Source organism: Dermacentor albipictus, chromosome 1, assembly GCF_038994185.2.
Source record: "Dermacentor albipictus isolate Rhodes 1998 colony chromosome 1, USDA_Dalb.pri_finalv2, whole genome shotgun sequence".
NCBI classification, from domain to species: Eukaryota; Metazoa; Arthropoda; class Arachnida; order Ixodida; family Ixodidae; genus Dermacentor; species Dermacentor albipictus.
The window spans coordinates 241,331,139-241,358,671 of NC_091821.1; the positions used below are offsets into that span (position 1 = coordinate 241,331,139).

The 27,533-nt window shown below is 45.6% G+C and overlaps 2 protein-coding genes across 5 annotated transcripts in view; one reads left to right on the forward strand and one right to left on the reverse strand.

The window, feature by feature from the left end:
* The window catches only part of LOC135901591 (uncharacterized), a 53,906-nt gene extending 49,995 nt beyond the window's left edge, over positions 1-3,911 (forward strand). Inside the window, exon 17 of the mRNA XM_065431418.1 lies at positions 3,178-3,911. The gene's annotated coding sequence lies outside the window, so the exon portion shown is untranslated. The remainder of the gene's footprint in view (positions 1-3,177) is intronic.
* LOC135901590 (uncharacterized) lies at positions 535-27,423 on the reverse strand. 4 transcript variants are annotated; one of them, XM_065431416.1, is made up of 13 exons: positions 27,268-27,354; positions 25,688-25,706; positions 24,964-25,122; positions 23,805-23,957; positions 15,750-15,952; positions 15,108-15,308; positions 14,867-14,954; positions 9,401-10,225; positions 6,846-7,023; positions 6,586-6,769; positions 5,481-5,678; positions 4,130-4,356; positions 535-899 (listed from the first exon to the last, which is right to left on the reverse strand). In XM_065431416.1, exons 3-13 carry the CDS (start codon positions 25,117-25,119, stop codon positions 595-597), a joined length of 2,718 nt encoding a protein of 905 aa, XP_065287488.1. In that variant the 5' UTR covers positions 25,120-25,122; positions 25,688-25,706; positions 27,268-27,354; the 3' UTR covers positions 535-594. The 4 variants fall into 4 exon arrangements, with proteins under 4 accessions (XP_065287488.1, XP_065287487.1, XP_065287484.1 ...); XM_065431415.2 differs by lacking the exon at positions 25,688-25,706 and having other exon boundaries at positions 27,268-27,423; XM_065431412.1 differs by lacking the exons at positions 25,688-25,706; positions 27,268-27,354 and adding an exon at positions 27,188-27,232.
* Positions 27,424-27,533: the final 110 nt, after the last annotated feature.

Sequence of the window (27,533 nt, forward strand, 5' to 3'; positions counted from 1 at the left end):
ATCAGACATACTCAAGAAATTTCCCCGCGCTTAGTGGAATAGAGAAAAGAAGGTGAACGAATAGGAAGCAACAGGACAAAAGGATCACCGGTCTTCTGCTGTCATTCTGTCCTGTTGCCTTTTCTACTTTTGCCGTATGTCCACTTTTAAACTAAATGTTTCAGCAGCCTGGTGGCGTAGTGGCGTTGCGCTGCTAAGGCAGAGGGCGCGGGATCGAATCCCGGCCACAGCGGCCTCATTTTGATGGAGGAGAAATGTGGAGACACATGTGTGCCGTGCAGTGTGTGCACATTAAAGAATCCGAGGTGGTCACAATTATTCCGGAGTGCCCAACAACGGCGTGCCTCATAATCATATCGTGGTATCGGCACGTAAAACTCCAGAATTTAGTTTAATTAACACTAGAAATTTCGTAGTAATGTCACGGTTCCAACTAGCCCAACTTTCTGTATTTACTGCAACTACCAAATTGCTTTCAAAAGAATTTATGGCTATACGCCGGAAGAATGTTGCATAACCAAATACGGAAACGTGTTCTGTCCGAGTCAAATTGTTTAATGAGTAGAATTTAGGCGCGCACTTTGGGAGGGCGTGCTAAGTGTATTGCCGCACAACAGCAATGTCTCCCTGAGAGTAGGACTTCACGTCCGGAGCTGTAACTCGGAATTTTTCGGCCACCTTGTTGGTCGACCTGTGGTCGCCGCGGCTCGTCAGGATTTCTCGTAAGCTTTCCGAGCTCTCTTCGGGCGGTGCCAGTACGCAGTGGTAGTCCACCAGGCTCCTCGGCAAGTTTCCGAGCAGGAACCACTTGTTCACCTTAGTGTCGTACGCCAAGATGTTGTCAAAGTGGAAGTCGGGCCTCTCCGCTTGTCGGCCTCCGATGATGAAGATCACGCCGTCTGAAGAAGCAAGGTCGCGTGTTGGCCAACTACACAGTGGCACACGGTGCACTACTGTTGAAATGTACACTATTAAATGCATTTACGCGTTGTTGAGAAGCGGGGCGAGAACGTGCGTGTTCTTTGCTCATAAAGTGAACAAAGTTCGAATGACTTTGTTCGCTGCAGCGACCAGAGACCATGTATTACAAGCGACCCTGGACAAAATTTGGCTGTATTCGCAAGACGACGTACGTTGCCGTATAGGCTTTTGGCCGAAAGAGAGACGGTGAAAATACCATGCGAGATTTATAGTGTCAGCATTTAAGTGTAAAAGTGCAACAGAACCGTATCAAGTGTATTGATCGATGTCTTTTTCTACAGAGTACGCATGATAAATTTTCGGGAGGCATTTCTCGACGTTTTTTTTTCCTCTCAATACTTTGAAGTGAGGTAAATTCCAGCAGGGGCAGACGCAAGCGCGACCAATGCGCCAGGAAGCATAAACTCTCAAAGTACGACTTTATCTGCAGAGCACGCATAAAGGGAGCCTTGCAACACGGTTTAAGCTTGCTAAATAAACCTACTCGCGCAGTAGATAATATACCTTGACCATGTATCGGCCGCATAACGTAGCAAATAAGAAATATCGCTCTAAAGGTCACCTCTCCTTGCACACCGCTTTTTCATATCACCGCCATCATTCTTGCTTCCATGTCATCAAGGGTATGCAGCACGTGTTGGCTGAATTGCTTTGGATTTTCCGATCAGACATGACCGGATTGCGAATAACAGGCCCAAACGCATGCACGGCGAACCGCGCACGTCAGTCACGGCGGCCATGCATGCTTTCACGTGCAATCGCCCGCGTTCGAACATGTTAGCGGAATACTTAATTGCGTTCGACAGTAGCCTCACAAAAACAACGCAGCGTCGTTTACGAAGTCGGTATATATAGTACAGCGGTGGTCAGCAGATGAATAAAAATATTGCCGCAAGGTGGCGGCGGGAGAATATTATTCTCGGGAATTGTCGGGACAAAAAAAAAAAAAAGCTGTGGTGAGATCGATGGCATCAGGGTCTTTACAGATGTAACTACAGTATACAGATAGAGAGATACCATAAAGATACGCAAAACACTAGGATGTAGCAAAGCATAAGCAGCTGACTATTTGTCGCCAGCCCGTTTCAAGTGGATCCCAACAGAAATTGTCTAATCACGAGAAAAGGGCATAGCCGTGTATATGTATGGCATTATTATGTTTCAGTGAATCAACATCCAGCATCGAAAACATTGCGCAGCTTTAGTGACAGTGAGGCGGCGAAGGTCAGCTGCGAAGAGAAAAAAGGAAAACAAGGAAAGTGGAAGCACGGCGCATCTTCCAAAGCTTCCTAGGTTACAGAAGGCATGCATGCATTGAACTGTGACGTCACGCACGACGGCAGGGAGCCCGTAGACTTGAATAAGCAACGCGAGCTCCTGCATGTTCAGGGCGCACGGACATTTTATCGTCGTATGAGCTGGCACCCTTTGTGCTTTTATTCACAGTAGGCTTTCTACCATCATCGAACGGCTTATAGTAGTCTCAGCGAATAAACTAGACCGGTAAAAACTTACCCGCGAATGCTCCCATAGCATTAAGAAACGAAACACTATTTTCTCCGACATTTCAAACTCTCAACTACGGGATCCGAGATATTACGATAGAAATAGTGATCATTGGTAGATTACACACTGTCGAATTGACTACGGCCAGACGTATGCTCCGAAATTCTTTTCGTCGACTGTTTAATGAATCTCTCATACCTGAAATCGACATTACAAAAATTTGTTTCACACAGTTAGCTAAGTTATTTAATCATTGAAACAACTGACAGGAATGCCATTATAATATTCTAATGCCCTCCCAAGCATAAACAACATCCTACGAAAATGAACATCAGGTTAAACGGACATCGCGCGGACACAGCTAAAAAACTTCCTAAAGCCATCGGCGAGCATTTAAACCAACCAGATCATAGCTTTGATGAATTTAAACTCTACATCTTGCAGTCAAATTTCCGTTCTGAACGAGAAAGAAAATACAGAGAATCATACCTAATTGATAGATTCAAGACATTACAACCAATAGGCATAAACGTTTCAAATGGAGCTGTAGAACCTATTCGCTATGCTAAATTTCAAGCTATAGGCCACAACATTTAAGTTATTTTCATTTGATTGCATAGTGTTTTTTCCCTCCTTTTCTTTTTTCATTTATGTATTTATTCCATTTATTTATTCCGCTTTTCTTTTCAGGAGCACCCCTTTTCTGTCGCTCCTTTTCTGCTGTTTTCTGCCATTCCTATCGTCGCTCTTTCAGAGAGCCGATAGCCCACTGACCTCCAGCGAAGAAGATAATGGAGGGGTGCTGTGCACACGGCCGCTGACACGCCGACTGACACACACGGCCGTGTCTACGGCCGTGTGCATGGCACCCCTTTATTCTCAACTCTACACCCTCACCGCGAACACACCTTCGGTGTATCGTTGTCTCAACCCCCCCCCCCCCCCCGCATAAACCCCTCACCCCTTACCCTCACCTTAACCCCTCACCTTACCTATATATATACTGCACTGAGAAAAGCATATGTCGCCTTGAAAAAGACAAGTCCACTTGCACAAACGTTAGCTCCCGCTTTTACCTTGTTCTCGTTTGGTCATCGCCAGGAATGACATATGTATTATATCGCTCTAACTTTTTATAGTACTTTTTTTATGAACCTAATCCAAAATATGGCATCACCTCTCGCCTATAATATTTCGTTCTGTTTGAACATGCACCGTTTGTTTGTTTTATAACTCGCATTGTCTCAGTGTGTACGTATTCTTGAAGAGTGTCTACCTGTTTTGTCCCCTGTGTTGACATTGTTGCTTCATTGCTGTGTGCGCCAAAAACGGGACCAAGGATGCCGTCAAGTAACGGCTCTCCTCCTCTGCCCCTTTGACAATATATGACTGTTGTGAAGAACAAATAAATTGAATGAATGAACGCTTCGGGAGGTCTTCTTTTCTTTGTGTGCCATACGTCAACGTGCGAGGACATGCAGGGAATGTGTCATTAGCTCAACCAGCCGCCTTAAACCACAACTGCCACGTAGAGTCCACTGAAAGGTACAATTATCGTACGGCTTTGCGGAAGCAGCGTTGGGGTAAGATTTTCGTTGAAATGGCGTCTGCGCGGAAGTGCCCTTGCGCCTGTGGGCCTCACCGTGAGCGACGGCGACGGTGCTGTGTCGGGCGTTGGGCATGGGCACGCGGTTTACCCAGGTGTTGCGCTCGTCCACGAACATGAGCGTGTCCTCGACTGTGGTGAAGATGCGTTTTCTGCCGGACCGGTGGCTGAGAAGGCCGCCCACGGCGTACAAGGTGCCACCGCACTCCACCAGCGTGAGGCAACTCCGTGGTGACGGCAGGAAGTTCACCGCGAACGACCACCTGCCGGGACGATAAAGTTCCTATCACACGGTCGAAGGAAACCCGCTGCCGTAACAGAACAGTTCAGTGGAGCGAGACAAAGAAAAAAAAAGTAAAAGGAATCGCCCAAGCAAGGGACAAAGTATGTCGCTTTTCCCAGACGATGGCTTGACCACTGAGGGAGGCTTGTCCTCTGCCTTTTACCTAGGTCTTCCCAGATTTTGTAACGAGGCGACTCGTAAAAGACGCACGAGTCATTGCGTCGCGTTCATTCCAGTATTAAACAGTGTCAAAAACGACGAGACACAAAGCAGCTGCTATCGTGCTAGCTTACAATTGATTTCCTCAGTAAACCAGTTGGACTAGAATTAAAGCGTTGGTTGGACGGCAAACTGACAACATGTATTTGGTTCGCCCTGCGAATACGAAATCACGGTGGAAGGGCACAAATCGATCTCCATCGATATAAGTTATCGAGCCGCTTCGCGACCCCTGGCTGAGCATGCCGCGACCAACTTGGCTGTTATAATCCATCTCTAAGGAAACACAGTCGTTAGTCCAGGCACGTAAGCATTATCACTTTGAGAATATTTATCTACAGTGGCAAATGAAAAAAAAATGGGTATGACCACGTTTAGCTGGAGCAAAGACCAAATATTGTAATCCTCAGAAACGGTCCTGAAAGAACATTTTTGAACTAGAAAACGTGGTTACCGTGAACCGCAAGTTGGCTTTTTTGCAAGGTTAGTTTTGATGCAGCAAAGCCGAACCAAACCTTGATTCAGGATCATGTCATGTACTCCGAGATAGAGCACGTACTGCCCCATCTGCGAGTCCATGCCCACGTGCTTCTAGTTATCAAATCTGCCACAACCTGAAGTGTGAGATTGAAGTTCTTTCATTTTTTTTTTCTACAATCTTTTGCAACCTATTTTTCCCCCACTCCCTTCTGCCTTGAAGGTATTCAAATAAATTCAGATGCATCAACCCACAAAAGAAGCACCGCATAACGAGGTCAATTATACACTCCCGCCTCCTGCATTCCGTTTTTCTAGCTCCGAAAAAGCTGTTAGCTGCAAGGAAGTAATAACAAGCTTTAAGAACGAGCAATTCTAAACTTTGAGGATATAAAAGGCAGTTTTCACCTTTCTGTTTCAGGATTGTAGACTTCCACGTAAGCAGTGGAACAGGTCCTCCGGCCAATCTGTACAATGCCGCCGGCAACCCAAAGCTGTCGTTTGTGGCTGCAGAACCCCATGGCCATTCTCGGGGAATAAAGCTCACCACTGAGCAATGTCCACTCATCGCTCTCTTTGTCGTAGCGTTCAAGGCAGCTCAAAAGTCTGAAAACACAATTTAGCATGTGTACTGCCGACACAGTGCATCACTGCGTCGCATTGATTGACTTAGCCGGTGGTACCATGCACAGTTAATAAATATCCGTAACTTCCTTAAATCTTGAAGAGAGCGATAGAAGGAGAGAGAAAAAGCTTAATTCCAACTAGCACGCGCCCAAACAAACGGCGCGTCATGAAGAGCTGGACCTGATGCATCAAGATACATGAAGCTGACCAATTAGATGATTAGATAGACGGAAGAGGTAGAAGTGTGATGCTCAAGCAGCTAGTCATCGCTTAGGCTTACGGCATAATAAGATTTTGCTTTCATATTTGACGAAACAGCGCTACAACAGACGAGACACACACAAGAGCTCGGCGTAGTCTTCGTCTGATTTAGCGCGGTTTTGTCCAATACGAACTTTTACCAATTAGACGAAGTTTCCCTGCTACTGAAGTCTTGCGAGTTCGTATTCTGTTAGGAAAAAGAAAGAATAGCACAGGAACTAAGTATTGAGAGGTATGTCCAGTTTTTGCCAATTAAGCAACAGTGAAAATGCCGAGGCGAAACTAATGTTGCCATGGAAAACAAATAAACAGGCTACTTTACACCTGCACAGAAGCACGAAGTATTTCTAGTGACAACGTTAAACTTGCTCTTCACAGCTAAAGATTTGCTTAAGAAATGCCATCGTTAACACGTAACTGCGGGAAAAACAAACATCCGCTGTCTTAGGATGAAAGCTGACAAATGACGTATGCTGCAATGACAAATGCATTTTTTGTTCTTTAATCCACTCCTGGATACACACACACACACACACACACACACACACACACACACATTCCAGCCACTCCTGGACCAGACCCACAATCTCTCGGTGTCAGTGCACTTTCACAGGATTATGCTAACCTGTTCGCACTGTCCACTCCACCGACGACGTAAATGTTGTCGTCCAAGATCGCGAGGCCATGGTACGCTCTTGTGTTGTTCAGGGGGGCCATGATTCCCCACTTGCCAGAGCTCACCTCGAACCAAAAGCAAGATCGGCTCGAAGCTTTCTCAAGGTTCATTGGGCTGAAGTTTTCAAAACCACCTGAACAAAGAGGACCTCTTGGTCAGAAAATTTCCGTTGTGATTGAAGTAAATGCTGTTATCGCAATTAAACTTGCCTATGATGTATATGCAGCCATCTAAATAGACAGATTTGTGCCCATAGCGGTGAACTGGAAGCGTTTTTGTTTGGCTCCAAATGTTCCCTTTGATGTTGTAGCTTAGAATCGGGCACTCTGACGGGCTTTCGTTCGCTTCAATTCCACCAATCAGGAACAATGTGCCTGGTTCACCATCCTGAAATATTAAGCAAAAAAATTATCAAGTTATGAGCCCCACATGCATAACCATATTCAAAAATTTCCACACATATTTGCAACACATTGCCGCGAACGACGTGTTCAGCAGCCATGAAGTGAATGAGTGATGTTATTTCGAGTTTCCCGATCTACTGTGCTGCCCCGTCCCGTAGCGCAGCCGGCTTTAGACAATTCGACCATGGCGGAACATACTGAATCGTTTCAAATAATTCAGAGGTCAAAAAATACCATACCGTCACGATTCCCGCCAGGTACAGAATTTTTTTACATGAACAATCAGCGATGACCACAAGCTGGATAAGAACTTAAACGCCGTTTTTCGATAACGTTCAGTTAGACAAGCAACGAAATAAAACACACTCAAGAAAATAGTTTCGACACGCCCAGACGCACGTCATGCATGTAGAGGTAATTTTACAGCGAAAGCTGTATATGACTAACCTTCCGTAGTTTTTTCGCCGTCCGGCAACAGAAACGGACCTGGCGATTTCTAACGAAACCATACGGGTGCAGTGCGGCGGCGCAGACGTAAAAATGCGGAATTGATTAGAACGATCGCCGTGAACAATAGCGTGACGTCAAGGTTATCGCAATATATAAGCAGGAGAGGTATCGGCGCTAAAAACGGCTGCGTTATCGATGGGGCGGACACCTATGGTTCGCACACCCGAAGCACAACATGCGTACGAGGAGCGCCACACGGAACAGCTACGAGAATGTAAAGGGCGCCGGAGCGAGACGACCACCGACGAAGAACCTTCCCGCGATGTTGAACGAAAAGGGCAACCGCGAGCCCGGACACCTCCGAACGAGCGACGACGCCAGGCTCGTAACGCAAAAAATGGCAACCATTCCACTCTGTGAAGATGGAATGGCAGCGAAAGCACTTTGCTTTTCGTTTGAGAGCTTTGACTGTCGTCAGCTTTCGCTGCCATTCCATCTTCACAGAGTGGAACGGTTGTCATTCTTCCCCAACCGAATTTCTTGCCTAAACGCGAGTGAAGGTTGAACTATCGAAATCTGTAGATATTCAGAACATTTTGAGCAGGAATAAAACATTTTGTACTGATGCAAGTTAGAATGGTTGTATGTAGCTCACGGACTCAGCTTTCATTTCTCCCAGACATAGGGCGCTCACAGATCACAGACATTTGTCCTGGATCGCGCAGTCAGGAAATTTAGCGCAGAAGTGTAGTTATATTGGGTGCGTTCAATTCGTCGTGCACTTCGCGAAGCTCAGTTCACGCCATTTGGGTACCAGTTCCGCTCTCGTGCTGAATATACGAGCCCGAGAACACCGGGGCGAGGACTTCACTACCCAGCAAGCCGAGCTAACATGTCTGTACGAAGCCGTGTGCCAACGAACGATCGACTGTGCCAAACGAATGGTGGCGCGCAGATGCCGCCACGATGTACTGTCATGAATGCGAAGCACAACACGTATTGGCTGAACATCATGTGCATGCAGGCGAATCGAATGGTCTCTTATGCTGTCCACCTCAAGAGCAGCTCTTGCAAGCGGTGGCCAGGCAGTTTTCGCTATAGTGAGAAGGCTGGTCCACCAGCAACGTGTTGCAAATAAGTCTTCCAAAAAGTTCGTCGACTCTTTCCTGCATATGTTACGTCGAGTCCTGTGTGCTGAACTTTGAAGAAAGCCCCTATATATATGTATATATATATACCACTGATCGCCTTTTGCGAAAACGCGAACTTGAACTCACTGTATCGCTTTTGACCCCAACTTATTTTCTCGTGACGTCTCTGATTGTTCGACCATTTGGTCATGCACTGCGGGAAATTATAATATTGAAAGGTTAATATATAGTGCAAGTGGCAGTGCATGTCGCGGAACGAGAATGCTGAATGAAATTGCCGAAATTTCTGTGATCTGCAAATTCAATAACTTCAAACTGCAGTCGACTTCAAAAATTGGCGCTGTAAATGCGATTTCTGAAGTTAGGGATGCCCTCTTTTGCGTTCTTTTAGTGCGCGAGGAACTTTACTGCAACACGATTTTTCACTTCATTTTGAACCATATCAACCGACAAACAAGCGAGTGATATGAGCAGATGCAAAAAGCTGCAGGACGGTGAGGCCGTAGTTTAGAAGCGATTATTCCTAGTGCCGTGATTGGTACAATAATGCGCAAAGAAGTCAATTTATGTGAAGCTGCCTCGCAAACAGTAGCCGACAATCAAAATACCTGCCTCTAATGTTAGCACAGCTATACATTAGTATTGCTAGCTATAGTTACTGTCAAGATTCGGGCAAGATGATTACATGCTATAGACAGCTTTTTTTTAGGAAGTACGGGGAAAACAAGGAACCAGAATGAATGCATAGCACCAACGTACCTTGCTTGGAGTTTCACTGAGGTTGCCTTCTGTTTGCACAGAAATGGATGCCAAAGGTTCTGTCAAGCACTGGGGTGAATTTGGGCTAACAACAAAAAAATCCATTTCCGGGTGCTCAGCAAGCAATGACGTATTGCTAGTCAGTGCTTCACGCTGGATGTCTGTTTGGCTGCCAAGCAGAAACCTTGTCTTCAAATGTCCTAGTTCCTTTTTGTGAACTCTGTCACCGTCACTGTGCATCGTTAGGCTCTCAGTATCAACAGACTGAGTGTACAACTTATCTTTCTCATCACTTGTAGAGCAGGAGTCGGCTTGAGAAAAAGAACTTTGTGAGTCTTGCGTCACAGTTTCTCCGTTGCTCTCCTGTGTGGTTGGACGTGTCGTCACCTGAGCATCCAACGAGGAGGTGTCGTTGAAGCTTGACTCGCACACATTCGTTGCAAGGCTGTCCACGGGGCTATCAGACTCGGATGTTACAGTTTCTCCGTTGCTCTCCTGTGTGGTTGGACGTGTCGTCACCTGAGCATCCAACGAGGAGGTGTCGTTGAAGCTTGACTCGCACACATTCGTTGCAAGGCTGTCCACGGGGCTATCAGACTCGGATGTTGGGGACTGCGCTGATAAGCTCGGAACTCGTTCAGCCTCACGCACGGGCCTGTAGAACTGCCTTGACTCCTGTAGGTGTGCAATCCAAGGCTCCTCCGTGCACCCTCGAGTTGTTGGCAGCATCCGGGCCTTCGCCGCTTCCAGCGTTACAGAAATTATTGAAGGCTGCTCCGCTCCCCCCGCAGCTTCCGACGATTCCAGTCCTTTATTTCCAGGTATCTACAGGTGCGATGAGATGGCAGAATAGAAAAACAGTAGGCGCTGGTGCGGTCCCCCAAAAATCAGCTCATCAGGGCAAAATGCCCATTGCTTCGTTATAGCGCGGGACATTTAAACTTGCAGTACTTAAAAGATGCCTGAGGAAATGCGCATAAAAGTTCTACCAGTAGTTAGACAAACTGCTCGCACGTGTCAATTTCAACAACGTTTCTGCTTAGAGCCACAGCGTGCCTGTGTGTACTTGGCAATGTTCACGCATGGTCCTTCATGCTTTTGTTAAACGCATGTTATTACAACTGTGATGTGGCAGTGTTTTTGGTGTGATTCACAGACCTATAATGTGCATCTCAGCTTTTTCACCAGTGCACCAATACACTGAGTTTATATGTCATACATACATACATTGTATGAAAGCACCATGCGTACTCAGCGTGACAAAATTTAAAATATGAGTACGATTGTAGCGCATATAGACTAAGACGCAAGAAGGGCTACGAAAGGCGCAATACCAATAAAGAATTAGTTTCTTGATTCATTGATTTCATGCGAAAGCATCAAATGGCCCATCTTTCGAATAAGCCGGCATCTGTAGCAGCGAAAACAGCACATAAATTGCCATTATCTGCGACGACTCTCACGAGCGCGCCTCGATGGAGAGGGTGAGTCGGAGCACCTGCTGCCGCCTTAGCGCGCCAGTTTTTGCGTGAGGGGAGAGGGCACTGCCGCGACGCCACGTCACCAGCACGCCTGGACGGAGAGGATACGGCGACGCGACGCCCCGGGGCGAGACGGGTTGTAGTCGACGAGGCAGTCGCGTGACGCGCGTGTGTGGGTGCCGCCGTCTCGCTCTCGGACGCCGTCGCACGGGCCGTGTATCCCTCTCACCCTCCCCCCTCCCCTGGGCTTAGCTGCTGCGCGCGCCTGTCGGCCTTGGTGTGCACTGCTGCTTCCCCGCGGTCTCTCGTCGCGCAGGACGTCGGTGGCATGCCGCGTCCTTGGTTTCTCAGCAATATCGTCCAAATGATTCCGGTCTACAGCCAACATGCTAACGTAGAAAACGTACCGAAAAAAAGATAACCCGCACGAATTTAATAGCAAAACTCGAAAACATTACTCGCAGAGCAAAACTCGAAGGACCACTCAGCGGCATTCGATTGGACATTAATGCGATCGCATGCACAACTCATAAGAAGTGCTTAGGTGTTCTCGGATTTTTTTTCTGCTGTGTTCTAAACCATCATTACAACGTGACACTTCAGTAGCAGACGAAACGGACATGTCCACTAGGTGGACACTTACAAAATACACCTCCCTCCTCCCTCCCCACTGGTGGATGTGACTCGCGAAGGTTTTTAGATGGGCAGTGTCTGTATTTCATGTGCCTTCTTGCGTCCTCGTCTATCTGAGCTACAATATATAGTACCCCAAGATGGTATACCAAGAAGTCCGCATTGCAGCACTAGTTAAATCACAAGGTTTCATAATGTAGCAAAACCATGTTTTGTCGGGACAGTCTCTAACAAACGCCTCAAACTTGTGGCAAGGGCAGTATATACCTAACCCGCGTTGTCCTTCCCTTGCCCTCGATGCCTCACGGTTGGTGTGGAGTACGCACGCGTACTCCACGCCAGCCGTGGCTGCCTAGACTTTTGCGCTTTTGTCATACGTACTAGGAGACGCAAAAAGCATACTAGATGCAGATATCGCAATAGGCAATGGTTGGCAGGTAGCTATTGTTCAAACGCCTGTTGAGGACCCCCGATACACATGCTTCATGCATACAGCGCAAGCATAGGTTTGGCTGTGTCATAGGAAATGACGACTTCCGAGACGCTTAGGTACTTGGCAGAACGAAAACTTTATGTACAGCTTAAGCTGTAAGGATGTGAATACACGTGATGTTACAAAAGCAAAATGGATCCCTTAAAATGGACTCTTGTATTGATTGGACCCCCAAACTAAAGTTGCCGAGCGCCGACATCCATAAATAAACGATCACTCAAAGAAGTTACCGCCAGCATGTTGGAATCAATTGTAGTTTAGGTTACACCTGACGACTTCGTGAACAGGCGGAGATGGAACCGGATGGCACAAAGCACGCGTATGATATAAAGGACAACACTTGTTCACTTTCCTGACGAAAGGGACCTCTCTGGCACGTCAGAATAATAACAACAGCAAAAAAGAATGAGAAAAAATGAAAGAAAAGCAAATTGCCCCTCGCAAGCCAAATGCAATAGTATAATAACGCCGCACAAATGTTGCTCGTCTCTGTGAGGGTGAGGCAAAAAGATGCGGATTATGCATGTGCATGTGCGTAAGCTGCACTGCGTTATCAGGAAGGGGAACAATCTCGCGTTGGGAACTCCTCACCCCGCAAAAATAGCTACGGCACGCGCGCGGCGACAGTCGGCAGTGATTACCGCGAGAAAGAACTATAAGAGAGTAGTTTTTTTAATAGAACGCACATTTAATCAGCCTCTGCAATAATGCAGGCTAAACAGTGATACCGTCAGAAACTATATGTGCCTCCTCCACCAAGATAAAGAGAGAGCGAGAGAAAGCAGAGTGGTCATGACGTGTACGCATTGATGTCTACAAGTCAATCAACAATTTTTGCGACAAATTAGAGTCGTGAAACCCATAATTAACAAAAACTTGTTAATTTGTTGCCATCGCGATTATGGTACATGTTTATGATGACAACGGTAATATAACCGTATTTGAAGACAACTTCACTCTGTTTGAATATTCTCTTGGAACACTTCTGTTCCGAGAGATTCATCATCAGATTTGGCACTCACTCAGCTAATTTCGCGTTCAGGGGCGTGGATATCGACACAACGTCGGGTCCCCATTGTGACGTAGGCTACTACGTGTGGCATATCGTTTGCAAGCATGGGCGAAGCTGATGACAGCTGCGATCGTGCTATCAGCTGGCGAAAATCGCAATGGCTGACTTTTTCCCTTGCCCTTACGGTGACACTCCCTCTTGGCTTGACGTTGTGTCGAGATCCACGCCCCTGAATGCGAAATTAGCTGAAGCCTGCAGCACCTTCAAGCGCATATAATTCCTTTAATAAAGTGAATTGATTATTTTGTCTCTTTCTCCTGCTCTAATGCGAACACCTTTCGATGGCTCTCTCGCCCGTTTTTTTGTACTCGGGGTTCCTCCGCTAAGGGCACGTTCTCTCGCGCAATCGAATTGTGGGGGCGCTTGTGCTGTCACGCGAGAACTTTGTGGCGTCTGAAGGACATTGTGTTTAGATGCCGTGGTCAGAGGTGTCGCTGTGTCGCGTTTTCCCGCCGCATGGGCTGACGGTTGCGGGTCGCATTCGTCGCCGAAGGCCGCTGCGCCTCTGTAGTCAAGATGCGCCGTTTCGTCTTGCCGGTTCATCTCAGCTTCGCTTAAACCGACAACCAAGCGGTGTGGAGTCTGCACGACATTAAATCGAATGATTAGGGGAGTATCTGGAGTAAACCTATTTGTGACTACTTTCACTGCTCCTATGCCCACTCAGGGACTGCAACTTCTGCGGTTTTCTAGCTTGGTCCAAAAATCAAGTAGTCATTTTTCTTTATTTTTGCTTTTGTGCGGACGTCTTCGCAAGAGAACAGACAGGCACGGGGAGACGCAGGACGACCATACGAAGGTTGCTTTGTTCAACTTCAGACCCCATATGCAGCATACCAAGATGATATGGGATGCCACCCAAATAAGCATAGTGCTAGTACGCTTGCTGGCCTAAACTGGAGCATCTCGGTTGCTTATTTCGGTGTAATATATCCCCCGCTGTCATATGACATCATGGCATGCCGCATGGGGCCAAATTGTTCAACGCCGGCCTGGCGTTCAACAAAAGAACATTCGTATGGCCTTCCTGTACCTGTCCGTTCCTCTGGCGAAGGCCTTCGCGCAAAAGGAGAAACAAATCGTACAGGCATGAAAATGCAGCCTATTTTCTGTGTCACAAGGAACTGGCGATGCCGAGTTTGAAGAGACTGTGAGCGCCGCTGTGCGCACGGGTCACTCGTCTTTCTTTCTCTCTCTGCGGTAAAGGAAGCCCATAGACTCTCGTACGGTATGCAGTGTTTAATCTTCATAATTGCAGTGGATGATGGAATCTGCGTTTCATCGAAAATAAATGAGACAGTCTCTTTTTGAAATGTAAGCTGCTTTTTTGTGTTTATGCTCATATGTATATTCTTCACGGTATTTGATATTCAACTCAACAAATGACATTGCTTTCTTCGCCACTATTCGATAAGGCGGAGTTCACGAACGTGCGGACAAGAGCTGCACAGGAGAGTGTCTAGCAAAGCTTGCGTACTCTTTCAGCAAATAGCAATACAAAAGAAGAAACACAAAGAAAGAATGCTGACTGCAAAAGGTTCTGAAGATGACAAATGTGCAGTAGGATGCGCCATCAACGCCACGCAGTACTACAGCCTTCGTTATGAGGTATGCTAATTCCAGAAATTATAAGGATATCTTTTGTCTGCCTAAACTGTACCAAGGAGACCAGCTACAAATTTAAGTTAAAAAACAAAAAATATCACTAATTTTCCAACGAGGCATGCTTACTGTTCAGTCAGTAAAACAATGAAATGTCAGTAGATGCAAGCATCAAAGGTACATACCCCAGGAAGTTCACTCATATAGTGGCGAGGCGTGCGAGTTAGGTGCCCAACCTCCGTTTCCTTTCCAGCAGTTCTAGCAACCCAGAAACTGGATAAGGAAGACATACTCTCAATGCACAGAAAACGAAAATGTAGAGTTGAAATCCAAATCACAAGTCAAGTGTCAAATAACATCCTATTTCAGCACAGCCTTCCATGTTAAAAAGCACGGTGCATAAAAGTAAGAAAGCTGCTCCCTCACCACACAGCACTGAGGATCATGACGCGAACGTTGTGAACATCTTGAAGGCCAGGTGGAACCTTTGCTTCGACACAGTGGCTGAGCTCCATCAAACTCATCAATGGGAATCGCACGCAGTACATCAGCCGCGCTGCCTGATCCATCCGTTCATCTACGTTATAGTTTAACCAGCGGCAGGCAGCGTTAAACACGTCGAGTTCTCTGTAAAGAAAGAACGTGCCAAGGAGATATATTCATACCATGTATACCCATTGTAAAACACAGCTAGCTCATTAGCGCCGTGCTCTTGTATAATAAAACAAATGCTGTAAGCACGTCGAATCTCCAGATGTACACTGGTAATTTTATCAGTCATCAACACTAAACTCACAGCTGCACAAGCCCATATAAACAAATAAGAAGAAGCGAGAACGCAGCCACATTATACAGGTTGTCCCAGCTAACTTTGACCAAGTGTTAAAAAATATGGCCCGTTTTACTCAAAGAAAACCTAGTACATATTGTTTACAGTTGACTTGAGAGGCCACCGGTAATATTTTGTTGATGGCATTCAATCTTACAGACGTAGAAATGTAAGCAAATTAATTTAATTTATTTCTTCTTATTTACACAACAGACAACAAATCGAAAACAGAATCTTACCCTTTGCAGCCTATGACATCAGATGATAGCAGTTCACAGACATCACTAGTGTCAAGCTGCAGAAACTCGTCTGACTGTGCAACAAGCTCGAAATTTGAAACAAGGTGGTAGAAAGCAGAGTTCTTCTCACGCACATGATTCATGCGCTTTGCTGTCTTGTATAAAATAATTTGTCTCCCAACTGCGCTTGAGCTTGTTTCCAACTGTGAAGAGAGATATTAGCACTGGTCAAAGAGAATGCAGCTGCTTTGTTATGTATGGGAATTAGGTTTACATTAAGCAGTTCTGTAACAGTCACAAAATGTAATATTAATAATGAATCGTCTTCGGTAAAGATAAGACTTCAATGTTTTGGTGATCCTAGTATATTACTTTATGATGACAGTAATAAGAGTGCACATAACATGGGATGAGCAGTTCGCACCACGACATGCATGTGCACAACACACACAGGCTGCTACTTTTTTTTCTCAAAAATAGACAGGTAGGCAGGATACATTAATGCCTTAGTTCTTACGTCTGCATCACTTAACATGACTATTACCATAGAAATATTCCATATTTGTACTGATCTTCTGATTGCTGCATATAAGAAAATGAAGCAGATGCTGTAAAATGCAGTTGTGATTACAAAAGAGAATAAAGAAAGAGAAAGAAAGAAAGCATAATAGCTAGCTATTGTAAGAGCTCTGTAACAAGCACATTGATATTTAAGGTACTAAAGTTTAAGGTAAAGTTTAAGGTACTAAAGGTTTCACTAAAGATATTTCTTTCAAGAAAAAAACTGCGTACACACTCATTCAAATGTTCCACTTGTGTATATAGCTATTGCTTGCTAAGAGCAATAAGAAAGGGGATATCAATAAACGTCCATGCAGTGAGAGAACTACCAAAGGAGGCCACGCAGCTTTCTAAGAAAATTAATGGAGAAAAAGTAATTTAGCTCGCATAGTCTCCATCTAGCTTCCGTGCCACAACTGATAAGACAACAGCAAAATACTGTTTCTTAGAAGATATACACACTTACGTACAGTTAGTACCAAGCTTTAGATCATGACGGCAGCAAACAAGCCAAAAAAGAAAATTACCAAACAACTCAGAGCAATATAATAATAGCTAATAGCCTAAAAAGTATGGAGGTTCATGTACATGACCGAGCTAAGACCGAATGGCGACGAAGATGAAGGCACAACAGTCTAAGAGACCAGGGACACTAGAGATGGAAGGAGAGGACGACTATGTAGACTCAATAGAGTATCGAAGGCGCACTGATTTCGTAGATTTTTACATTTGGCGCCGTCGAGTACAGAGCAAGATGAGGACTACTTTCCACATGGTACAGCGAGACGGCCGACCTATCGGTACGATCTACAGACTGGATGGCGGAGATATCACGTCTGCACAAAGGAGGCGACAAATCCGGTTCTTTTAGAAGCTATAGCTGCCCAAGCTAATGCGACACTGGAAGACATTATCGTTAAAGGTACCGCAAGGATCAATATTGATCTGAAGGAGTTTAGGTTCCTGATTAAGCAAGATCTTTCCACCCCTCCTAGCATCGCTGCAAATCATTTTTCTTCAAGGCAGATATTGTCAGGCGCACAATAGCACCTGTGGAAGTTCAAAGCCAGCAAGCCAAACGCCAACAAGTATTGCGGTAGCAATTATATAGACACCCCAGGTACATTTCTGCCTTCGGCGTCGCTGTGATGTTCCCTATAAAGTCCAAGGACGATAACATCGTCGCGGCGCGCCGTATGCTGTACGTGCGAGTGCAAGCGTGCGTGGGTGATCCGACGATGGTGACTCAACCTCGCGTGCGCACGGGAGGAAAGCGGGGAGGAAGCGGGCTGTCTTCCGTCGCACGTAAGGCACCGAGGAGAGGTCAGGAAGGGGGGCATTCTACTCCGGCGGCGGCAGCGTATGGCGCACAGAGTGGTGATAGCTTCGTGCGCGCTGTGTTCTCACCGATTAGTTCGCGTTGAAGCCGGAGAGGTAGCATGGATATCAATTCACTCGCTGCTGTTGCCGCACCTTCTCACTTCAGCGTTTTGACAGCGGGTGTGTGCGGTCGAGTGAGATGTGTTCATGTTTGCTTGTGCGCGCTTGACATCATGCTTGTTAATTTAATTAGTAAGCGAATATTTACAAGTTTATACGGCCGATAAAACTACTATCCTTACTTCCTATCCTTACTACTACTAATTTGATATCGCAATCGATGCTTCGCCTATCAGGCGAAACTGCGACGTTTTGAAGTACGCTCGCAGTATGTTGTAGGAGCCGATCACAAGCAGCTACAGAAGTATTTGACGGCACCTGAAATACATGGCTCGACTATTACGACTACGCTTTCAAAAGAAGTATTTGGCGCATGGATATCGACCGCGTGATTACCATGTCGAAATACCTAAGCGGGAATGCCAGAAAATGATTTGACCATTGTATCGTTGAGCATAGAGAACAGCCTTGGTATGTGTGGAAAAATAAGTATTCTCTTTGCTTTTCAAGGAAAGCGCTCGAGGTGTGGGATAAGGCACCCACGTATAAGTAGAAAGGGGAAAAAATCACTTTTCGAATTATTTTGAAAAGTGTCGCCTACTTCAGCTAGCAGAACCAAAGCAATGCTTGGAATGGTGAGCGAATATCATTAACAGATACAACTCATGTCACCACGTTCTGTGGACCGTCTGTGGACGACCTTCTGAGTATGCTAAAGGACGTTGTTATGACAGATACTTGTAGAGAAGCGAGGGCCACACTTCTGGAAACAGCATAACCTACAATGGCATGGTGCCAACGGAAAGCACGTGGCAAATTTCTACGCACTAATCGCCATGACACCACTTCTGGACGAACCCTGCAACGCTTCGAGGATTGTGAAAGATCCTCGAAACTCAAACACAACGTAGTAATGAACAAGAAACCGTGCTTCTTATGAAGACAATTGTTTTATATGTTCCTATGGTTGTGAACATTTAAGAAGTATCAGCACTCGTGGACACTGCAGATCCTCAGTCAGCCTGGTAAATGAAAAAAAAAATTATTTCAAAAAGATATTATCGCAGGAAAGTCTATTCTAATTCATGGCTATGAGGGAACAAGGAGAGATTTTTCAAGTTGGACTGATGCAAAGAATAAGTTCAGGAACCAGGACACCATTGTCAAAATTTGGTACTGTCCGGATTCAAGTTTGACGTTATCTACTCTCGGACTGACATTAAACGGTTAAAGATAAATATTTCGTGGAACGATATCATAACTACGAAGGAATGCACTAGCTGTGAGGAGGGTATAGTTACATGGAGTACTTTGTTGCGGAATAGTTGGATCATACTGAACGAGTAACCTACTGCGAAAAATACACCAAGAAGGGTGAATAGAGAAACAGGCGCTCTGTCTCGTTTTTCTTCCCGCCCTTCTTGATGAATTTTGCGCAATACGCAGTAGCGTAGCTAGGTCGTCTAGCACCCGGGACCTATAGGTCTGCTGTCACCCCCCGCCCCCCCCCCCCCCCCTGGGTGCAGTCAGGAAGACGAGGATATCGAAAATTCCCGGGGAGGGGGGGGTGATGTTCCAGCACCGGCACAGCCGCCTTGGATACCCCGGCATGCCCGCCGCCCCCTTCCCCCTTCGCTTTCGTTCCCAGAGGTCGCGACTGTAGCAGGTATACATGTTGTATTTTCTGCACCAAATAACACAGGGTGCTGCACTGATAACTTGTGACAAGCGCATTTAGCCATCTGCTGTCAGACTGTAAGGCGTGGCAGCCAATACAGATACGGCATCGTGGAAAATATGGCTCACAAGTAACCGAAATATTCTAATAAAGTTTTAATTAGTGATTAAAGAGGCAATATTGCATTTCCAAAATTGAAGCCCGGCCGTCATATGTTGCCCAACAACAACTTCACAAAAATAGTCGCAGGTACTACGGTGTGCAGTATTTTAGCTGTAGGCAGCCCTCAACCCAAACGAACATTAAATAGCGTGTCAGTGACGCTGGTCTCTCCACCATATTAGAAAACGCCACCTGCTTCCCTGCTGCGCGGGCGCCAATGTGGTGACAATGACGAGTTCTTTTCATTCTGACCCATAAAGCTGAGGGTCCGCCACAAGGTTGGGAACGGAATAGAGCACGCTGCATGTCGATTCCTGGCGTCACCGTGCAAAAAAAGAGAAGGCCGCGATGAATCCCGTGCCAGCAAAACCTTGCACTACTGTTGGTCTGCACTCGCAATGAAGAGGACGGAGAGATCGACGTCATTAGTGCACTAATTCATATTTCCTTCGGCACTGCCATACTGGGTCGCTCGCAGTGCTAAAGTACTGCAGGCTCTAGCGACCAAGACGATTTCTTTTACAGAAGTTTTTGTTGAGTTAATAATATGATTTTGGGCCCGCAATTTCGGAATTACAATGTTTCCTTGATAATTGTTAATTAAGCAGTTATTTAAGATATCCTTAATAGTTATCTGCCTTATTCTGCACGATACCGAGTTCATAATGGTCACAAAGGCACATAACCTGGTAGAATATGGGGAAATATCCTGACAAAATTCCCTTTCTTTACAAAATTCCGTGTAGCTGAAACAAGACACTGTTTCTGACATGAAGTCACACAACAACAAAACGATAAAGAGGCGGTTAGCAAGGACTACGAGCCGGTGTTTTTATTCGACACCGCGAAGCTGATACAAAACTAATATACTAATAATCACGACGGCGGGTTTTCCTGCGCCTCCTCGGAGCGAGCGGGAGAGGGAAAGTGAAAGCTTTAAGTCGAACATCTCTCTCGCAGCGCCCGCGACTACAGTCTGTCTAATCGTCATACGCCGCCAAACTCTTTGAATTTGAAGACGATCCCGAGAATCCCGTTCGTGTCGGTCGACGGCCGCACTTGTGAACTTTGCACCATCGCACTCGAGGCACGCTTAGCCGTAAACGCGTGGGCCGGGCGCGCTCGTTCAGACTGTATGTTTAGCGATGCCCGCTCTGATTTTTCTTAGCCCGCACAATGCAGCCGACAATTCTGCGGCTCTACACATCTGGTACATCGGGTACATGAGGAAGGGCTGCTCGTTACCGGAGCATTCTTTACCATTTACGCCTAGTCAAGCCAGAGCAAAGAGGGGGTCTTCAGACATATGACACCTCCTCCCAACTGGCATCTGGCACCCGAGGCCCAGGGCCCTCCGTCCCCTCCCCCCACCCCCCTGTTACTACGCCACTGGCAGTACGTTACTCCTATAGTTACATATGGCCTGACGACACCGCATCCAAGTTCCCAGAGCTTATCTGCGTTGGTACATACATGCTGCCAACAACGGCACTGGAGGTACCATTTGAGTTGAACAACACAGCCATAGTCCGAAGAAAGTCGTACGCCCTCTGCAGTCACGAAAAAACTTGGGCTATAGCGAGTGCTCTATGCCATGCTCGACTCTGGCATCATCAGGTCATCGATATCCCCATTCGCATCACCCATTATTATTGTGCCCCAGGAACATAGTTCTCTCCTACTGTGCACAGATTACCCTTTCCCTTTTATTCCCTTTTCCAATGTCCCGAATAGATTAGATCATAGATGAAACTGGCGGATGTTAATGGTTTTCCAGAATTTATTTGTGTAAAGGAAAATGGTTATTGTTACGCTAGGAAGAAACCCATTTACGGCATTAGTTACACTTTTTGATGTCTACGAGTTCAACTGGCCGCCTTTCGGATAAAAGAATTCTGGAGCGTGGTTCTAGAAGCGAATTACTTTGTCAAACTGTGGTATTCATGGGCATAATCTTCGAAGGGAAAACCAAAAGTACCAAAGAAGAAAGTTTGCAGAGGGTTTCACGTCTCGTCAAGCCATATGATCTGCACTTCCTCCGAGTTTTCTTAGGTCTGGTGGGTCACTTCAGAGCACTTATCAAGGACTACCCAACGAAAACTCGGTGCTTAAGAGCCCTGACACAAAAAGAAGTTCCTTTGGTATAGAATGAAGAGTGCGAACGCTGCTACTTTAACCTCGTTAACATCAATTCCTCTGACCCCGTATTGATATTACCGGATTTTTTACTACCTTTTGAGTTGTGCACCGATGCTTCCCGCTACAAAATAGGAACTGCGCTCTATCAACATGACATACGGAAGCGCAGTGGAAGGCAGCAGGAAGTAATGGTATGTATTCTTATATATTTTTAAAGGCTGAAGTCAACTATACACCACACCTTACTTTGAAGGCCTAAATTTCAAGCTTTTTACCGACTACCATGCCCTGACACCCTCTTCAGCTAGCCCAGCCTAAACGAATGGCTGGCTCGGTGGATAAGTCAGATGCAGCAGCTCAGATTTGAACTATCGCATCGCCCGGGACTCAAGCATCGGGACAGTTACGGGCTGTCAAAATTGCACGTGCCGAGAAAGGAAAGCTCCGAGAGCGTAAACACGACAAGGCTCTGGAAAGGCACACAAAATCTGCAAATGAAAAACTGTCGGATACACGTACGTGAAACGAGCGTGCCATTAATACTCAAACATTACCACAGCAACCCAGAATCGGGTGATCACGACGGATTCTGGAGGACGGACCGGAAGCTCACCCATAGATTCACGTGAAAAAAAATGAAAACGGACGTCGCGAGGGGGTTCAAAACTTGCCACGAATGCCCAAATATACAAAGCAAACGCAGAGGAAATCATATGGTTACGCCAGCATATTCAAACGTCCCTTTTGAAGTGCTACACCTCGACTTCTAATCAGATAAAGAAAGGAAGGGCGAAGGCATTACAAAAACACAGGCTTTTCTCTTGGCAGTAGATTAGTTTACAAGGTTTGTTGCCGCCAAGACTGGAAGAGAACACACCAACTTCGTTATTCAGCTTCTTGAAAGAGGTATATTCAAGAGCGTAAGGTTGTAATTACTGACAACCGACCTGCTTTCCGAGGTGACAAGCTGCGCATGTAGACACAGCAAAGAGGTATAGAGGTTCGTTTCTCTGCTCTATACCACCATGCAGGCCAACTCTCTTGCTGAAAGGGTGATTCGTGACTTGAAGATACTTATAGCACGTTTCCCGGACTTCAAGGACGATAGGGAATATTCACTCGGAGCGGCCGTTGCCCATAATCGCTCTTATACTGCTATAGGATGCAGTCTATAATTTGAGGCGTTTGATATAAGCGAATAGTTGGCAGCTGATAAAGAACGGGGCATTGCTGAGAAAGTGTTTCTTCGGGAAACGCCACTATTGGCGGAACAAGGGTATAGGTACCAGTGCACCATGAACAAAAACTTTGACAAACATCATCACTCAAATGCGCCCAATATCGAATACCCGGGGACATGGTTCGGGTGCGAAATGGTCTTGACGCGAAGTCCCTGCACTCCGGCCCGTACACTGTGCTTAAAACAGCAAGGAATTCTGAGGACACTGTACTACCGATGATTGAGAGCAAAAACAGAAGAGGCTGCAGTGGGATATATCCTTCCATACCATTCCAAGAGAGACGAAGATGATATAAAAATTCACGCATATACGTATATGGCCGAGCTAGCGTCGACGAAGGTGGCAAGATAGCTTGTCTAGGAGGACAGAGACAGAAGAGACTAGGGTGAAAGGGTGACTATGTAGCCTCAAGTACCAAAGGCGCACTGTTTTTGTACATTTCTAGGAGATAAATGGAGAGGTTTCTCCATAAATACCAAGAAGGGCTCAGAAAAGGTGTCTGGATGTTTTACACTCCCGCCCTTAATTATCCTCATGCGGTGTCAACATTGTGCATAAAATTGACTGGGTGTGACATTCTTAGTAAAACTGCATGGTAAGACAAGGACAAAGAGCAAGGATCACAGTGCACAAATTACTTTTCCTTGTCTCAAAAATATATAGTTTAGTCAATCATTTTGCACCAGCGAGACCTGCGGCAACTTTCGGTTGGGCGTGCGATTTTAGTGGATTCTCCTCTTGGTTTTAGAGAAAATCTTTATATTCTGCTGCTCTCCTCGAGGAGAACTTGGTAACTCCATGCACATAAAATGTTTCACGCAAGAGAGCACTTACCTGAACGCACTGATGAATGATATCTCGCATTTGAAGTTTGCAGGCAGCATGAAATATATCTGCTACATTGCCGCAAGACAATTCCAGCTTTCCGGATTTCATATACTCCAGGAGATCTTTAAACGTCCGGCCCCTCACTCCAGAGACGACTACCTGCATGAAAGAACGCACACTGGGTGTTTCACGAAATGCGGTCGAAATTTCAGGAAAATAGGAAAGATGAGATAATTAAAGTATTTACTCTGGATTGCTTTTATTGCAGGGTGATACAGTTGAAAATAACTCTACGTAGTAAATAAACAAGTAGTTATGTAAATTAAACTAATTAACTTTTCCACAAAAAAGCTTCGCGATTGATCCTAATGGAAGACTTGAAGCGCGCTATCCGAGGAGTTTGTAACCGTTTCCAGAAATGCAAGAAATTAACGCTGCTAATTTTCACAGCGTAATGAATTACAGCCAATTTCACGCAGAAAAGTGAACAGCCGACGAGCGAAACTGTGACGACCATAGTAGACGTCCATGAGTGATGTGACTGCTTGCGTCTCACCGTTTGGCGACCATGAAGCGATCGAGATTGTGGCTTGATTAAGGACGCTCGCTTGATACTCGCCCACTTGTGAGAAGCCACAATCAATCACGTCGCTCACTGGCGTCTACTATGGGCGTCACCGTTGCGCTCTTTGGCTGTTACGCTTCGCATTTTTGTACGAAATTGGCGGGAATCCATCACGCTGTAAAATTTAACAGCGTCAACTTCTCGCATTTCTTGAACCGGGGATGGTGCGCTTGAAGTCTTCCATTGAGATCAATCGTATCGCTCTGTTAGTTAAAAAATAAGTAATCTAATTTGCATAATTACTTGTCTAATTACTACATTGTGTAATTTTCTAATGTATGACTCTGTCGTAAAGGCAATCCAGAGGAAATTATTACAGTCTCTCTACTTCCCTATATTTAAGGAATTTCGAATGCAGTTCGTGAAACACCCGGTATAAACTGAACACCTGCTTTCAGTACGAGTCAAGTGAAATGAAGCAACTAAAAAATGTTTTCAGTCTTTCTGCTACGGTATTGTTGCTTAAAATCGTTGCACATTAAACATGCAAGTGCTCTAGCACAACTTTAGTCTAAAGGTATACACATAAAAAAAGCATACCCGTTTCTTTTTTAACTTTGCGTCCTTGAAGGTATCTTGAAAGAAGGGGCTGGACTGCATTAAAACAGCCTTGCTGAAAGAAACCACTTCATCTTCAAGTATCATTTCGACCAGGTCTCCATCTGCTGGAGATGAGCTTGTGGCCATCGTTGTCATGGTCTGTAAAACAGAGCTGAAAACTGTCACAAACAAGAGCAGATGCGAAGAGGTACCAGATGTCATGACAGTAATTTTCTATTGTACCACTCTTTGGTGCATATATATATATATATATATATATATATATATATATATATATATATATATACTTCCAGTATTGTATAAAATATTCACCAAGATAATTCATTGCGTGCTTGGATGAATTACTCAAGCTATTAAATTGGGACGGCTTAGGAGTAAGGATAAATGGCGAATATCTCAGCAACGTTCGGTTTGCAGTGTTCCCGTTCAGCAACACTGGGGACGAGTTACAACAAATGATTGAGGACCTTAACAGAGAGAGTGTAAGAGTGGGGTTGAAGATTAATATGCAGAAGACAAAGATAGCGATCAGTAGCCTGGAAAGGGAACCAGAGTTCAGGTTCGCCGGTGAGCCTCTAGAGTCTGCAAAGAAATACGTTTACCTAGGTCAATTGCTCACAGGAGACCCTGATCATGAGAAGGAAATTTACAGAAGAATAAAATTGGGTTGGAGTGCATACGGCAGACATACTCAGATACTTACTGGAAGCTTACCATTATCACTAAAAAGAAAGGTGCATAATAAATGCGTTATACCGGTGCTGACATGTTGGGTAGAAACTTGGACACTGACAAAGAAGCTTGAAAACAAGTTAAGGACCGCTCAAAGAGCGATGGAACGAAGAATGATAGACGTATAATGTTAAGAGACAGGAAGATTGCGGCGTGGATCAGAGAGCAAACGGGCATAGCTGATATTCTAATTGACATTAAGAGAAAGGAATGTAGTTGGGCAGGTCATGTAATGCGCAGGTTAGATAACCGGTGGACCATTAGGGTTACAGAATAGGTGCCAAGAGAAGGGAAACGCAGTCGAGGACGGCAGAAGACTAGGTGGGATGATGAAATTAAGAAATTCGCAGGCGCTAGTTGGAATAGGTTGGCGCAGCACAAGGGTGATCGGTGATCGGAGAGGCCTTCGTCCTGCAGTGGACTTAAAATAGTTTTTTTTTTTTTGCTATATGCAGATTCAACGTAGAAGTTCATCAGATAGAGAGAGGGGGAAATCAAAGGAAGGAAGAGAGGTTTAATGAGAGGTAAGGCAGAGATTTGGCTGGGAAGTGTGGCTGTGCATGGCCTACTGCTCCACACTGGCGTGAAGACGGGAAGACAGGGGATGAGGGTTGGTGATGAAATAAAACAATGAGCTAAGCATCTGCTGTCCGATGCCAGTCATAGATGCGCTGTATCACCGGCAAGTTCACAAGAGCAATACTACACAAGTACAAACTATATAAAAGGGTGTAGATTCACAATATCTCGCGCAGACTCAAAAACAGCTTCCAATATGTTTAGGATGCACTCAGAGGACGGTACGGTTCATAAACAGTGGTAGAACAAGGAATGTTGCTGAAGTACCGTTCAAAGTTTACGTGCGCAAAATATGCGCGTGCTACTCCAGTGTTCATTTTTAAATTAAGCTCCATGCAGCTCACACAGTGACACCCAGCTCTTTAATAATGTTTTTTTTTTTTTAATGCTGAAGGGTCGGTCGTGAACTCCACAAAAAAGTAAAGCGATGGAGCGACAACGTAAGGTACAGCCACGCTCACAGAACACTCAGGCAGTAAAAGAAAAGAGATGACCAGTTGAACTGGTTTATTCTTCAATTCCCAGTTCGCGCCAGCTCATTCTTGATCATGTCTCAAAGTATTAACTAGAAACAACAATGGATAGGGCAACATTCAAGTTAAGTGCAATAGAACATTTCGTCGAGAGCGAACAGTGCAAATGCGATCTGCTCTACTTCGCGAAGTTATGAGGCGCAAACCTAACACTAACTTAGCGACTAAGCAAAATGAATTTTGAGCAAGTGAGAGAAACACAACACAGTCAGCCACAATTGCAGCCCAACAGGCGTCAGCAGGAACCGAATATTTGCACTGCGGCACACATTTGCCACCTCAGCCTGATCTACGCCTTCCACACACATTCGTATTTTCGCATCCCAATCAAAACGGCCTAGGTTGTAAAAGCAGCTTACCGAGAAAAAGCGGCACACGATGAATTGCATGGTTACGTTAGCAATTTAAAATCCGAATCGCTGCAAGGAACCAAGCTTACCTTACACGCCTGGAGTGTTCTTGCGAAGTACGCGCACTATTTCCGCGCACAGCTCGCTCGCGCTTCTTATGCAAGCCACGCGGATGTCAGGCAAAATAGAAACATGCGAAATCCGAAGCTCATCGAGAAAGAAAAAGAAGCGGATGATCAGCATCGCAGAAAACCTCCACTTGGCAAGCAGCGTTGTTTTAAAAATCGCGCCATATCGCGCTTAGAAAGTCAAGGTGCATAGTGGCCAACATGCCTTACGACAATGTAAACAATAA

What these genes read in the sequence shown, in the direction of transcription:
- LOC135901590 (XM_065431412.1), bottom strand. Translation starts at nt 27,217, where the DNA reads ATGCAATTCATCGTGTGCCGCTTTTTCTCG. An exon ending in ATGATCCTCAGTGCTGTGTG is followed by an intron (nt 14,955 to 15,107) that starts GTGAGGGAGCAG and finishes TTCCTTATCCAG; the next exon opens with TTTCTGGGTTGCTAGAACTG. An exon ending in TACAATCCTGAAACAGAAAG is followed by an intron (nt 4,357 to 5,480) that starts GTGAAAACTGCC and finishes TCGTCCCGGCAG; the next exon opens with GTGGTCGTTCGCGGTGAACT.